The sequence below is a fragment of the Mesocricetus auratus genome, unplaced genomic scaffold (assembly GCF_017639785.1).
Source record: "Mesocricetus auratus isolate SY011 unplaced genomic scaffold, BCM_Maur_2.0 Super-Scaffold_100691, whole genome shotgun sequence".
In the NCBI taxonomy this organism is placed as follows: domain Eukaryota; kingdom Metazoa; phylum Chordata; class Mammalia; order Rodentia; family Cricetidae; genus Mesocricetus; species Mesocricetus auratus.
In genome coordinates, this window is record NW_024429267.1 from 35,716,978 (window position 1) to 35,731,340 (window position 14,363).

The 14,363-nt window shown below is 44.7% G+C and overlaps 1 protein-coding gene across 2 annotated transcripts in view; it reads right to left on the reverse strand.

The window, feature by feature from the left end:
* Clstn2 (calsyntenin 2) overlaps positions 1 to 14,363 on the reverse strand; it is a 565,401-nt gene that overhangs the window by 72,429 nt on the left and 478,609 nt on the right. For both annotated transcript variants that reach the window (XM_040740356.1, XM_040740357.1), the window contains exons 7-8: positions 14,019 to 14,267; positions 7,875 to 7,996 (exon numbers count right to left, since the gene is read on the reverse strand). In XM_040740356.1, the coding sequence (XP_040596290.1) occupies positions 7,875 to 7,996; positions 14,019 to 14,267 (371 nt within the window). The remainder of the gene's footprint in view (positions 1 to 7,874; positions 7,997 to 14,018; positions 14,268 to 14,363) is intronic.

Genomic DNA, 14,363 nt, shown 5'->3' on the forward strand with positions numbered 1-14,363 from the left:
GTACAGCTTGCAATCTTTCTTCCAATGAAGACTGGATCTTCTTTTCCTTTTCTCCTTGCCAGTCCTTTAGGCTTAAGTATAATGTATCTCAGAGAGGAAGAGAAGACTCACATCTGCCCCCTATACAGCCTCTTCTGGAGGCTAGTAAGGAACCGTGCTGGGTGGAAAGCCAGGCACAAACTGTGAAGGGGGTCACGGTAGGCAGCTTTCTTCTCCCTGTCCTATTCTTGAAGTAGAAGGGCTCAGGAAACCTGTGGCTGAGGCATCTGTCTACAGTGATATGCAGAGCAGTCTATAGGCCTCTTCTGAAAACATGGCTCAGGGTCACCTCAGTAAGATGCAAGGAGATGGGACATAGCTTGATTTATGATTGCAAGACCTCCCCAAGGCTCACAGTGATGTATTAGTTTCCTTTTGCTGCTGTAACAAATCACCTCTAACTTTGTGGCTTAAAACAACATAGATTTATGATCTTACAGTTTTGGAGGTCAGAGGATGAAATAAGTTTCAGTAGACTAAAATCATGGCGTCAGCATGGCCACATCCCTTCTGGGGCTCTAGGAGAGAAAGTTTTCCACTTTGTAAACATTGCCAGATTCCTTGGCTCATGGACCCCCACACTCTAGTGCATCACACTGGACCTCTCCTCCCATCTTTACATTTTCTGGTACTCCTTCTGTTGCCTCTCTCTCATTTAGACTCGCCATTACACTAGTCTCATAAAAATAATCCCAGAACAACTTTTCCATCTCAAGATCTTTAACTGCTCACAGATGCAACCCCTCCTTTTGCCGTGTAAGATGATACACCCACATGGGTTAGGGATCAGAAGATGAATGTCTTTGGGGGCCATTCTTGTTTCTGCCATGGGTGGCTGCCTCAGATCTCAAGTAAGGAGGTGTGCCATGGAGGAATTAGGGGCAGCTGTGCAGCAGGGACCAATGGCATGATGAAAGATTGCTGCCAGGCAAATTTAAGATGAAGGGAAGTCAGCTCAGCAATGAGTTGCATGCCACCATCTCTCAAAGAACACAGAACAAATGGAGTAAGTATGCCTCTGCTTTTTCAGAGGATAGATAACGGAGTGTCTGCAGTGCTGACCTGAGAGGAATGTGTGTCTTAAAGATCTGAGGACCATTCTCTGCCAGCACCATGAAGTCATGTAACTACCTCTCCCCCAAGAACTTGAAGAGATGTTGGAGATGGAAAGAGGATGGGTAGGGGTGGGTTCCAAGAAAATCAGGGTTTTGTAGTGTTTCTACTTATAGAGAAGTAAAATATCCAGGATCTCTTTGTATATTTTAGTGAGAGTCACTGTATTTGGGACCCTTTGGGTACACAATATTGACTCAAAATAACCATGTACATTGTTCACCTAAAAAAACACCTGTTTTGGATTCTACCTGCATGAGAAAACAGAGGCTCCATTCAACCTTCCCTGTGTGTTTGGGACACCTGCTCCCAAAGGAAGGTAGGCATCACTGAAGACAACTTATATGTGACTACATAGAGCAGGGCAGTGCTATCACGCTAGAAGAAACAATGCCAGTGTATCCAGGAGTAAGTCTTTAATAGCAGAATTAGAGTGCTGACAGTGCCCAATTATTTTGCTCATTAAGATGACTGGTCTGGACTGGACTGACCATTCTCTAATTAACTCCTTGGCACTGGCTATAATAATGATTGAACTAACCCATTTGACTCCCAGTGTGGCAGAATGGGAAAATGCTAGGAAACTGGCTTTGCATCATTATAACACTCCATCTCTAGGAATAAAGGATGGGGGCTTTTTATTTTTTTAATCTTCTAGGAACTTTCTCATTCCATGTAAGAACAATGGATGGACTTGATAGGCAAAGGCTGTGATTCAAGAAAATGTGTGTAAATCTTGGTTGTAGGAAAACACAGGCCTCTGACTAACTATCTCCTTTATACAGAAAGATAAAGGCCATTGTCAATACTGGAGGCCAGGATGAAGGCTCATAGCCCTCCCCTCTCAATGTGGCCTGGAAGCTACCATGCATGATTCCCTCTCCAGGGAGGTGAGCCATTGGCACTGGGAGAAGAAGAAGCATTAAGAAAAGCACAGTTAATGGCTGAGGAGATGGCACACAGGGTAAAGTACCTGTCACCCAAGCACGAGGACCTGGGTAGAGCCAGACACAGTAGAGAAAGTCTGAAATTCAAGCACTCCTATGGCATGATGGGAGGGAGAGGCAGAAGAAACTCTGGAAGCTTGAGAGGCAGCTAGCGTGGCAGAGTGGCAATAGGAGACTTCATTTCCTGTGTCATGGCATGCATGCACCCAAGTTCACACCCATACAGAGAATTTTTAGAAGGACACAATAAGCTTCATTTATGAAGATCCAGACTTCCTTTTTGAAAAGTATCTAAAGTGCCTTTATTCATTCAACAAACTCTACCTAATGGCCAGAAATTGAGGGTACACTGCAGAATATTTGGTTTCCTGATGCTACACATTTTAAAATGTATTAATATAATATAATATTATATATAATACATATAATATAATCTAATAATATAAAATAGTATTAAAAATTAGGATGACTTACATGAAAACCTGATTTTCAGCTTCCAGGCAGTTGAAAGTACAGTGCTAGGTCTAGATTTGTATGGCTGGAGATGATCTGTAATTCACCCAGCCAGGCAGGCATCTGGATTCATCGGGATGGGCCTCTCTAAGCCTTGCTGCTTCTCTAGGTAGCCCACAGTTTTTAGAGTCTGGGATTCCCACAGTTTTTAGAGCTGGGGACTCCGGCATGAGAATGCTACCAGGGAACATTCATTCACTGGCCATGAACCAGCAGATGAGCCTCCTCAGAGTGAGTCATACCCTCCTCGTCTCTGTCCCTGGTGCACAGGCAAGACAGTAGCTAACCAAATGAGACCAATTTCTGCCTCTCATGGGCTCTGTGTTCTTCACAGATACATTGTTTTCCTCATATGAATTGAGGAAAACACTCTTTTCTGTTTCACTGAGACTGTCACTCAATGTCACTCCAATGAGGAGTACCAGAGAACACCATTCTAATACCAACCAACGGGAAGATGATCATAATTCATAACACAGAATCAAACATATCCAGATAATATTAAAGTCAAGAGGGCCTGTGGATTGATAAACTGTCCCTGGGTATGCTGGGAGTTCTTGTCTGAGTTTGCACATGACTGACTGCCCGGCTTGAGGGATTTGCATTAGTAGATCTTGAGTAAAAATCCTATTAAAATGACATTCCCCTTGCTATTAGTATCACTTTAGTGAGATGCCCTGGATTCTCATGCATTTCCTGGGGCTACCTGGTTAGATTTACAGACATGGGTATAGGGAAAAGGACTGGAAGCATGTGATATCTCTGGGGTATGAGTAACTGCTTCACTTATGCCTTCCCTGGAGAGCTATGTGGGAAACATCCTGTACAATTTACCCTAGCTTCAATGCCAGTTAGGAGCCAGTTGTTCAAACACACCTATTTGGAGTTGGGTCCTGGCATGGCTGTGGAGGCTGGGGCAGGGGATATTAGTTCCTGCAATTGGTCCCATGCATTGTTCTAGCCAGAGTTACATTTGCTTGAATGTAATGCAGTGTATGTCATATCAGACTTTCCAAGTTTGCCCATCCATAACACCCATGGACTTGTTTTGAGTAATGGATACTTTGATTATTATCTGTTCTCCTGGGAGTGACATGACACAAAAATCTACTTGAACTTAATTCCTGCTTGCTCTGCCATTCCTGAATTCTAACACTTGGGTCCAATTCACTGGTACACTGTCTGTATTCTTTGATGCCTGTCTCTGCACGTGGACTTTTCCATTCCAACATTCCTTCTGGGTGCTTCCTTAGGCCCTTACTCACAGGTCCACATCAGACAGCCCTGCTCCTGTCCCTACCAGCTGTCCTGCTTTCTGATCAAGTATTGACTGAATGATACTGTCTGTTTGACCCACGATTATGGAAACTTCTAGCTCTGTACTGACCTTTGGAATGAAGCACAGAGGCTAATTTACAGAAGAAGCTACTTAGAACAGAAATGAAAAAGCCCCAACAGGCATTAGAACCATACAGGACTTTGAGAATTTCCAAGGTAGGCCAGGAGTTTAGTTGTACACAACATATTAGACCAGTTTGAATTCTTGGCAAAGTCCAGCTATAGACTCACTGGTGATTAATCCAGTTGGATCTTTAAAATAAGCTAAGAAGATTCAAGATGGACACGGTTTAAGAATCAGAGAGGAATATAAAATAGCTCAGTGAAATAAATCAAATGTTTGATTCACCATCAGAAGCTTTTTAAAAAGATCTGGGTTTTTCTTCTCTCCATTCTTCTCTTTCTTCCCCTCCTCCCTCTTCCTCCACATCCTTTTACTATTATATAGACATTTACTGTGCACCAATGAAGTGCTCAGAGCTACACTGTACACTGTAAAACTGAGGATTAGCAAGACACTACCCTACCCCCAGGAGCTGGGCACTAAGGGAGCAGGCAGGAGGGTTAACTGTTGTGATGGCAATGCTAAAAGAGTCACAAGGAGCCTGACGCGTGAGGGGACAGATGGTCCTCCAGATATGCCAGACTGATTCCTGGTAGAGAAGCTTCATCAGTCTGTATGTTCTTGGCATCAAGTAGTTTACATGCAAGGGAGCTGAGCAGGGAGAAAGGTGTTTCTACAGGATAGCCTGTATACACCCCTTGGTGTATACAGCATGGATACTGTTAAGGGTTCCTGTGCCCTCACTACAGCCTCTCTCCCTTCACCCGGCAACCTTCCTCATGAGCTGGGGCATCTGATAGCAAGGACTCCTTCAACTTTCAGAAGATTCATTTCTTTAACAGAGAAATGCTACATCGAATTTTGTCCTTCCCAAACTCTCAGTCTGAAATATTAAACCCTGGTATATTTGGAGATATGGCCTGAGGCAGGCAACCAATATGAAATATGTGGTGATATTTTGTTTGTGCTTTAACAAATAAAGCTTGACTGAAGTTCCGAGTGCAGAGCTAGCCACACTAGTTAAACAAAGGTGCCAGGCAGTGGTGGCACACAGGAGGCAGAGGAAGGAGGATTTCTGAGTTCAAGGCCACCCTGGGCTATATGAGATTGATCCAATTTAAACAAGAAACAGAACCAGGCAGCGGTGACACACACCTTTAATCCCAGTACTTCGGAATCACACACCTTTAATCTCAGTACTATGGAGGCAGAGACAGAAGTGATATGGCTGGGCAGAGAGAGGAATATAAGGCTGGAGGAGACAGTAGCTCATGGCATTCAGTCTGAGGATTTGTGGGAACAGGATCACCCTTTTGATCTGAGGATTCAGTAAGATAAGAGGTCTCTCTTGTGGCTGACTCCTTTACTTCTCTCTGGGTTTTTATTATTAAGATCTATTAGCACTCATACTGCAAAATGAGGGAGTGGGAGTAGGGACTGCATGTAGCAGGCTGGTTCCTTTTGAGAGGAGCATATACAGAGTGCCATCTTTCTCTCTCTGGAACCAGGGACAGAGTGGGGAAAGGAGGTCCTCCGCGTCCAGGAAAACAGCTCTTTAGGACATGTATCAATAAGTACCTTGACCTTGCATTTCCCAACCTTCTTGACCAAGAGAAGGTAAACATCTCTCCCTTAAGCCATACAGCCCAAGGTACTTGGTTAAGGCGGCCTGAGCAGACTTAGATGAAGACAGAACTTAAGCCAAGTTTGTAGGGTTCTGTGATGGCTTCAAATATTTTGCATAGTAGGCATAATTCTTATCTATGAAGTAATCTATTTTACATTTTAAATTAGCATGCTCACCACAGAACAACCTGAAAGGAAGGACAGGTGTTGACCATGGCTTTCCCTGAGCCCTGGGTAAGTCACTAGACTGGAGACCCCTGCCTGGAAGTCCCCATGGAAAGCCTGGAGCAGAACTGGGTATGGCTTCACATAAACAGCCTGCCTAGGACAGAGCAGGCAAAAAAAAAAAAAGGAACATCCGTGGGACCCAGGTAATTTGGAAAGTGCTCAGTGACTCAGCCCCTCCTTAAATGCCTGGCTTTCAGAATTGCTATATATTTATCTATACAACCAGGATTCCTTCTTTGTCTATTTTTAATTTCCAACCCTGCAACTTCATTTGCCTGTATCCTTGTTTCTCAATCCCATCTCAGAAAATGCCTCAGGGTATCTATAATTATCTCCACCAGTATGGCAATGTTCTTATTAAAGAACCCCTCACAATATGGAATTTATTTTAATTCACTTCAATTTGTATTATATATTTTAAAACATCCCATAAAAGCCATCTGGCACGTCAGGGCATAGCTGGGAGGTTGCTGAGAAATCATATAAACAATGTCAAGATTTTACTATTCCTCCAAGCCCCAGAATTCCTAACACAAAGAGAGAAATGCAGATGAACACAAATACTGTCTTTTCAATCTACCAGGATCTAGCAGGGTAGCATTTTCTGAGACCAGGCCAGACAGTTGCCACTGGCTCCCTACACTGTCCTTGCTTTTCTCATACTGAAGAGGTTCCATTAGAGGAAATTCCTGGGGCTGAGAAATCTGGACCCCACAGAGCATACATGTGAGCATCTGTAAGGATGGAAGGGGCAGCAATCACCCACATCTCAGTATGGGTAAGTTCTCGCTGAGGTCAGTCCCACCAGGAGCCAGAGGAGGGGGTTAGGAGAAGATGGGAAGAGGCAGAGAAATAAGGAGACAGAAAACAGGGGATTATGAAACACTCAGCCCCAGAAGGGGTGAGGTAGCAATACACATAGTGGGTAGAGACAGGAGAAAAGAGTTCTGTAGGTCATAGCACACACAGCTTGGGATGGAGTTGGAGTAGAATAAAAACAAAATAAGAGGTTGAGGCCTGAGACATTGGGATCTATAAAATGGGCATCATTACCTGAAACCTCACCCCTGTCTCTTAGCATTCTCCTTTTGCGGATTTAATACTGTTTTTCAAAAATAAAACCTGCCGGGCGGTGGTGGCACACGCCTTTAATTCCAGCACTCGGGAGGCAGAGGCAGGCGGATCTCTGTGAGTTCGAGGCCAGGCTAGACCGATAGCCTCCAAAACAATACAGAGAAACCCTGTCTCGTAAAAACCAAAATAAATAAATAAAAAAATAAAAATAAAACCCTGCCCACTTTCACCTCTGGGTGAAGGCCACATCAGTTTTGCTTCCTCAGTGTGAAATGAGTACTCTCTGGTAGTCTCAGCACTGTACGGTCCAGCCCTCAGGAACACACTCTTCAAAGCTCTGGACTCAGCCCAGTCACATGACTTGTTGTGGGGAAGTGTGATGTAGCAGGCCCCGAGATCAAGTCTTAACGCTCTGATGAGTCAGATTTTCTACTTCAGAAAAAAGCAGATACTGCTAACAATACCCTATGTCATTGCTTTCTTCAAAGTCCTCAGATCCCTGCTATCAATCACCTGTCACCAAAAGCAAGTCATTCTGTCCCCCAAAGGAGGAAGGAAAGCATCAAAGGTGAGACATGAGGCTAACTGACACAAAGACCAAAGACCTACCAACAGATCATCAGCTGGGCCTGGGGTCAGGACAAACACCTTCCCAGGAGCACAACAGAGAGTAAGTGGAACAGGCGAACAGGAACACAGGTCCTCTGACCCTGTGGCATCTCAGCTGGCACATGTGGCTCTTTCCCCTCCTACTGGCTTTCAGGAGGCAGTTTCCACCCTGACTTAAGATTCTGTGTGCCTTCCTGAACTGGCTTATCCAAAACCAAGAAATCAAGGAGACCTGGAGAGAGCGTACCCACTACCACCACCCTGAGAGCAAGCAGATGGTCCCTGCAGAGGAGAGAGGAGAAGACATGCCCCGAGAACCTCACCTGGTCCAGCTTCCAGTGAAACTCTGCAGGGCGGAAGGTGTCTGCCTGGTCGAAGTCCTTCCGCAGGAGGAAGACGAGGCGGCAGTTGTGCACATAGAGGGCATAGTGATGCCGGTTCATTTCTGAAAGGCAGAGATGGGGTCAGGGCAGAAGAGAATCTCTGTCCATTTTCACCCAAAGAGTCCTCCGTTATGTCGTTAGGCACAGCTTAGGAGACAAAGGAATGGTCTCTCTTATTTTGTCATCTATAACTAGTTCTGACGAATTTTCCAGAACATATTTAGGGGAAGACTTTCAAATGGAAGAAACACTGGGTGAACCCAAAGAAAACCTTCTGAGAAGCTGTCTTGCCTTAAGACACTGGCCCAACTTCTCCTCCATCAGATCTCAGAGAACGGTGATCGTGTTGGCAAGCTTGTGGTGTGTACTTACAGGGGCCCTCTGCCAATCGCATCGGCTTCCCTGGGCTCCTCCAGCATGGGTGATTTCTCCTGGAGTTCTGGGATTTGTTTTATTTTGTCAGTCTTGACACAGTGACCACACAACACATCTCTTTTGTCTCCCTAGTCTATGCTAAGAGTGCCTGCCTTGCTTTTAGCTGCTAGGAGGAGACAAATTGATTTTCCAGCATTAGACATAACTCTGTGGCTCTTCAAAGCGATAAATAATCCCCCCCTCCCCAGGCACAATGATCAATCAATGGAACTTTTCCTCCTCTGATGTAAAGACTTCCTTCCTGCTTAGGAAATCTTATCTCATGGTTTTAGCCATGACACGAAGAGCCATAAGACACTACCAACTGGCAGGAGAGGAGCTTTTCTGTACCAACATGGAGAGATCACACTTTACTTGGCTGTAGAACACATGGAAATAGACTAGGATGCACATGCACTCCAAGTGGACAAATGAGTACATGGGTCATGAATGGAGAAGAACATAGCTTTATATTTAGACTTCAGTGGAGGACTGGAGAGATAGCTCAGCAGTTAAGAGCACTGGCTGCTCTTCTAGAGGACTCATGTTCAATTCCCAGCACCTACATGGCAGCTCACAACTGTCCAACACTGTCACACTGACGTGAATGTGGACAAAACACCAATGCACATAAAATAAAAATCTTTTAAAAAAGACTTTGGTGGAACTGTTCTTTGATAACAGGAGTCATCTAGCTTCTTGGTGCCTTGGTTTCCTTATCTGAATTAGGGTAGACATAGTGGAGTAGCTTCCTGTATATCCTGTATAAACCTTGCTATGAAGTCAACATTGGCCTCATTTCTAGAGATGAGCTTTAATTGGCTCTATCTAAACAGGCTCCTGCCAATTCCCCAACACAGGACCTGGCTCAAGATGCCTGTCTAAGGTCAACAGAGAGGGCTATTCTCCTGGCCACATGGCCTCAGCTGAGAACTGACAGGGAGGGCTTGGTCCAGGCCAATGGTTAGTACTTTCCTATGCAGCTCTGGGACAGTTGCCACCAGAATGTGAACCTGAGCGATGCCTTCTTTCCTTGGGAGAAGTGAAGTATAAAACCAGAGGTCTGTGGCAGCTGCAGCCTTATCTGTTAATCTGAAACTGGCACATGTGTAGACATAGATCTGAGAAAATGCAGAGAAGAAGAACTTGGACCTTGATCACAATTTACTTACAGGATGCTATGAAGCCACCAAAGATCTGGGAGTTTTCAGGCACAGGAGCTCTACATTTTCTGCATTGGTTTGATTTTAAAGTTATCTGATATCATTTGATCTGGACTTCCCATCTCTGCAATGGATAGCATCTTAATTGCCACAATGAGGAAATGTGTATAAACCATCTGCCTGGAACAGATGCTTGGTGGCTGCTGGTTATTACAAAGGCCATTGCTGCGCCTCGAGACTACAGCAGTACAGACAGCCATGTCAGATGCTGTTTCTACCAAGCATCAGCATTCTCTAGAATCCAAGCCAAATATGGCAGGAGGGAGGATGGGCAGTGGCTATGTGTCCAGTGTTGGGGGGACAGAACCACTTAGCCTCTGGGTTGGCAAAATCCCTCCGGCTTGGTTATGGGTTCTTTCCCTTTTCATGAATGTGTAAATGATTTTCTGTGTTCCTGTTAATAACTGTTAGGAAAAGGAGGGAAGCAAGGTTTTTTGCTTTTGTTAGCTGTTGTTATTTGGAATCAACTGGGGTGAAGAGGTGGACCAGGAAGACAGGATGAACAGATCTCCTCTGCTAGAGCATTTTTCAGTATCTTTCTCCTTCCCTCTGCCTCACTGCTACAGACTCCTGGATCATCACACGGGCTAGGGAACATCTCCCGGTCGGCCAGCCAACAGGCAGCAGGGGATGGGGCAGTTCCCACCTCTTCTTACAGTTGCAATCCTTCTGAGAAGTTGTCTAGTCACTCCAGTGCTGTGGGCACACCCTTGTTTTCCTATAGGCTGGAGGGTCACTGTATTTTTCCCTACTGTGCTAACACTCTGCCAGTGCTAGGTCAGGTTGGCCCCTGTGTCTTAGAATTCCAAGCATCAAATGTCAAGAACTGTGGATAACCACTTATTCACTGTTTCCAGCTGAACTCAAAGTGAGCAGGGTGACATCACCCCAGCAGGAAGGGATTCCAGCTGCAGGGGCAGATGTGTGGGCATAAAGACCCTATGGAGACAGGGCAGAGCTGGGGCAGGGTGTTAGCAGGCAATAGCATCACTCACACACAGAGAATGGGGGAGAGAAAGGCCAGCAAAGGCCCAAGCATCCCTTGTGGCAGAGACACTGCTATGTGTGCACCTAACTCTGCTTCCTTTGCAATCAGCTATATGGTTAATTACATTTCACAGCTGGACACTGTGACCAAGTTCTGGAAAGTGGAAGGTAATGATTAAAGGTAAAACATACAGCCTGCTGTCTTTGTCAATAAAACCTTCTTATACTCAACACTGTTCTTTCTCTTTGATGCTAAGTATAGTCAGACAAAACAATGCAAGGATTCTTGTCTCAGAATACCTGAACCAAGCAGAGATTTGTCCTCCATACCCACCACTAGACAAATGAATGAGGGAAACCATGAGAGGAGAGTGGTGGCCACTGAGAGCTTTATTGGTGGTAATGGTAATGGTGGCCTTCCTTTCCCTCTCTCTTTCTTCCACACAGTTAGCCTTTCTGACTAATCAGTCCTGCTATCCAACTATTAATAGATGACTTTATAAAGGACAAGCATTAGTACATTTTGTTTAGTTCACCAAACAGAAAGCAATATGATGTTCATGAAGGCCAATTTCATAATTTTCTCAATGTTTATATTCTTTGACTTAGCAATCCAATCTCCAGCCAGGAAACAATCAGAAATGTGTGAAAGTTATGTTCTAGAATGCTCACTACAGCACTGTTTTATTTGCCTTTAAAGAGACACTCTAAGAGGCTGACAAAACCCATTAAATAAAGTATGATAAATCCACACGGCAGAGTTTTAAACTGGCATGCAATTTAGTTTTTAAAGACTATTTTATCTGGTAGGCATAGTGGTGCATGCCTGCAATCCTAGCACTTGGGATGTAGAGACAGGAGGCTCAGAAGTTCAAGGCCACTGTGGGCAACACGATATTTTTGTCACATACATGCTTCCAACAAGAATACTTTATTATATGGAGATACAACCTGGGTATAGTAATACATGAAACAATAATCCCATGTGTATTATGAAAATAAATTGAAATGGGAAGAACATTCTACTTATTCATAGAGATAAAAGTAACATTTTAAGGAAATAGAATGTTATCAGATAACATTGCTCCAAGAGTTTGGATTTTTAGGTGCCTTGTATATTTTGATTCTTTCCTGTGCTTTCTCCATCTCTGCTGCAATACATATCACCTTTCCACTTATGATATAAAGTAAAAGTCCTAATCAGACCCTGATTAAATCCCAATATTTTGTATTTATAGTACTTTCCTCCCAGGGAGCTAAGTTAGACTGAAACCTTCCCACCTTCTCTGCAACAACCTTTCTTTTAGATATGTATTTAGTGTGTGTGTGTGTGTGTGTGTGTGTGTGTGTGTGTGAGTGAATGTCTGCATATGTGTATGTATACAAAAGAACAACCTTGTACTTATGGAGGTCAGGAGACCATTTGAAGGAATTGGTTCTCTCCTTCCAAGATGTGTGTTGTAGGCATCACACTCCAGGCTGTCAGACTTGGAGGCAAGTGTCTTTACCCACAACACTGTTGCTCCAGCCCTCTGCGCTAACTGTAAGGTGTGACTTTCTGCAAGAGCAGAGTTGAGGCACAGGCCTTGCAGGTCTGAGGTGCTGAGCCCCTTGCCGGTGAGCCACTGTACTGAGGAGGCATTATTACAGACTGCAGCCACAGCTGCCAGTAGAGTCCCCCTGAGGCACTGACTGGTGGACCTAGGGTGGGGCCCTGGCACCCACACTTCATGATGCTCTGCTGGTTTTATTCTAACAAGAGCCTCCGGCGCCTCTTTTCTAAGAGTCTGGCTCTAGGATGTACAATAAGAGGTCCTAGATACACAAGGAATGCTCTAGACAGCAAGTGATGTTGTCATGGCCCATTGCGCTAATTCCCCTGTTTCGCTGGCCCTTATGTAGGCAGAAACACTGTCTGGTTTCTGTGTTTCCTTGCGTGCTCAACACACATCCAAGAAAGAATCATATCCGTGGCTGCTAAATCTTGATTAGCTGCCTCACATCTGTACCATGCTAAGATGTGGCCTCAATGTGACTTTGGCCCCAGAGCCATTATGTACAGAGCAGCCACCAGGTGTTGCTAGGACCAGGCCACTAAGCCCAGCACTAAGATCATTGTCACCTCATGTGGGTCCAAGAAATCCTTCCTGCATGAAGGTCCCAGAGAAAGTCCACTGCTGGTGCTGACATTTCCTACATAGAATTGACTTACGTGCCTGTCTAAAAGGAAACACAATAGCACAGACCATAGGGATCACCTGGGATGGAAAATGTGGAGGTCCTTGTGGTGGCATGAAATGGAATAATCCCAGAAACAGTGATGATGGTACCAGCGATACCACATAAACTAATGGTCCACTGCTTCTGTATCTGATTTAAAGGATTTCATATTTTATTTCATACTTATTTCCTGCACTTGGCATGTGGGGACACTGAGCTTAATAAGTCCTCAGAGGTTATACTTACACAGCCATCTGGTTGAGCTGTGGACCTGGGCAACACGTACTAGGCTGCCAGTTATCCTCTGTACTGCCTTACAGCTATAAACATGGAGTATTTATGTAAATAAATACATGAAATACTTGAGCATTTTAATAAAAGTTACATTTGAAATAGAAGACATAATGAAGGCAGAGTTGTAAATCTGGCAAAAGCTCTCAAGACACACGCGCGCGCGCGCGCGCGTGTGTGTGTGTGTGTGTGTGTGTGTGTGTGTTGCACGTGTGCACATGGAGGCACAGTGACACATGCTTAAGATGTGGACTTAGAAGAGCCTAAACTGACACTCCAGTTCTGGTGTTTATTGGCTGCGTAACTACTTGGCACAAGATGCATAACCTCCTTAAGATGGGAAACTCAATGACACATTCATAAAAATTCCCTGTAAAGGTTCAGAAAAGGAATAGTTTACACCATGCATACATTCCAAGTGCCCAACACTGCTCTGAGCACTTCACATATATTTAAGTTACTTAATCAGTAATAGCTCATGAGGAAGATGATTCTATAACAATATCACCCATTTAAAAGTGATGGGGCATGGTCAGTCCCCAGAGTCACCTTGTATGAGAGAAATGTGAGCATCTGTTAGCTATCACTGTCCCTTTTCAAACTACTGCTTTAATGCTTTCATTCAATACTTATATGATATAGTAAATGTGTGGTTTCTTTGTTGCAGGAAGGATGAAGAAGTCCCCCCACCCCACCCACACCCACAGCATCCCTAAGGTACTTCCATAGACATGTGCATTCTGAGGAGCCCAGTTTGAAGACCATTGATTCAGACTGCTCATTCTCTCTATTTGCAGCTTTTCCACTCTTTCCCAGCCCTGCTTTACCTGAACCTTAGAAAATGGGCAGCTGGAAAACCAGAGAGCAGACTACACGCTCCCTATTGAGTTTCTATTTTAGCACAGCCTCCATGTCCCAGCCATGGGGACACAGCAGGTTAGAGACTCACCAGTTTTATCCGAATTACAGAGGATGGTTTCCTTCTCAGCTCTCACCCCGGGGCTGGGACCATGTTTCATCCACATGGTGATGGTGAACTGGTCTGTCAGGTTCTTGGGCACAATCCCATCGGGGATCTTGGCACCCTGCCTGCCATCAAACTTGAAGATCATCTCACTGCTGTCCACCAGCAGTCCTGCAGTCCAGTTGGTAGCCGCGCTAGGGGATGGCAAGAGGTCAATGATGCCCGAGGATGCTCCTGCAAGGGGAAGAGATGAAAGCTCAGTGGGTTTTTCCTCGGAGTGGGAGGTGTCCTTATCTTTTCACTTGTGTTTCCATGTCAGACTGCAATTAG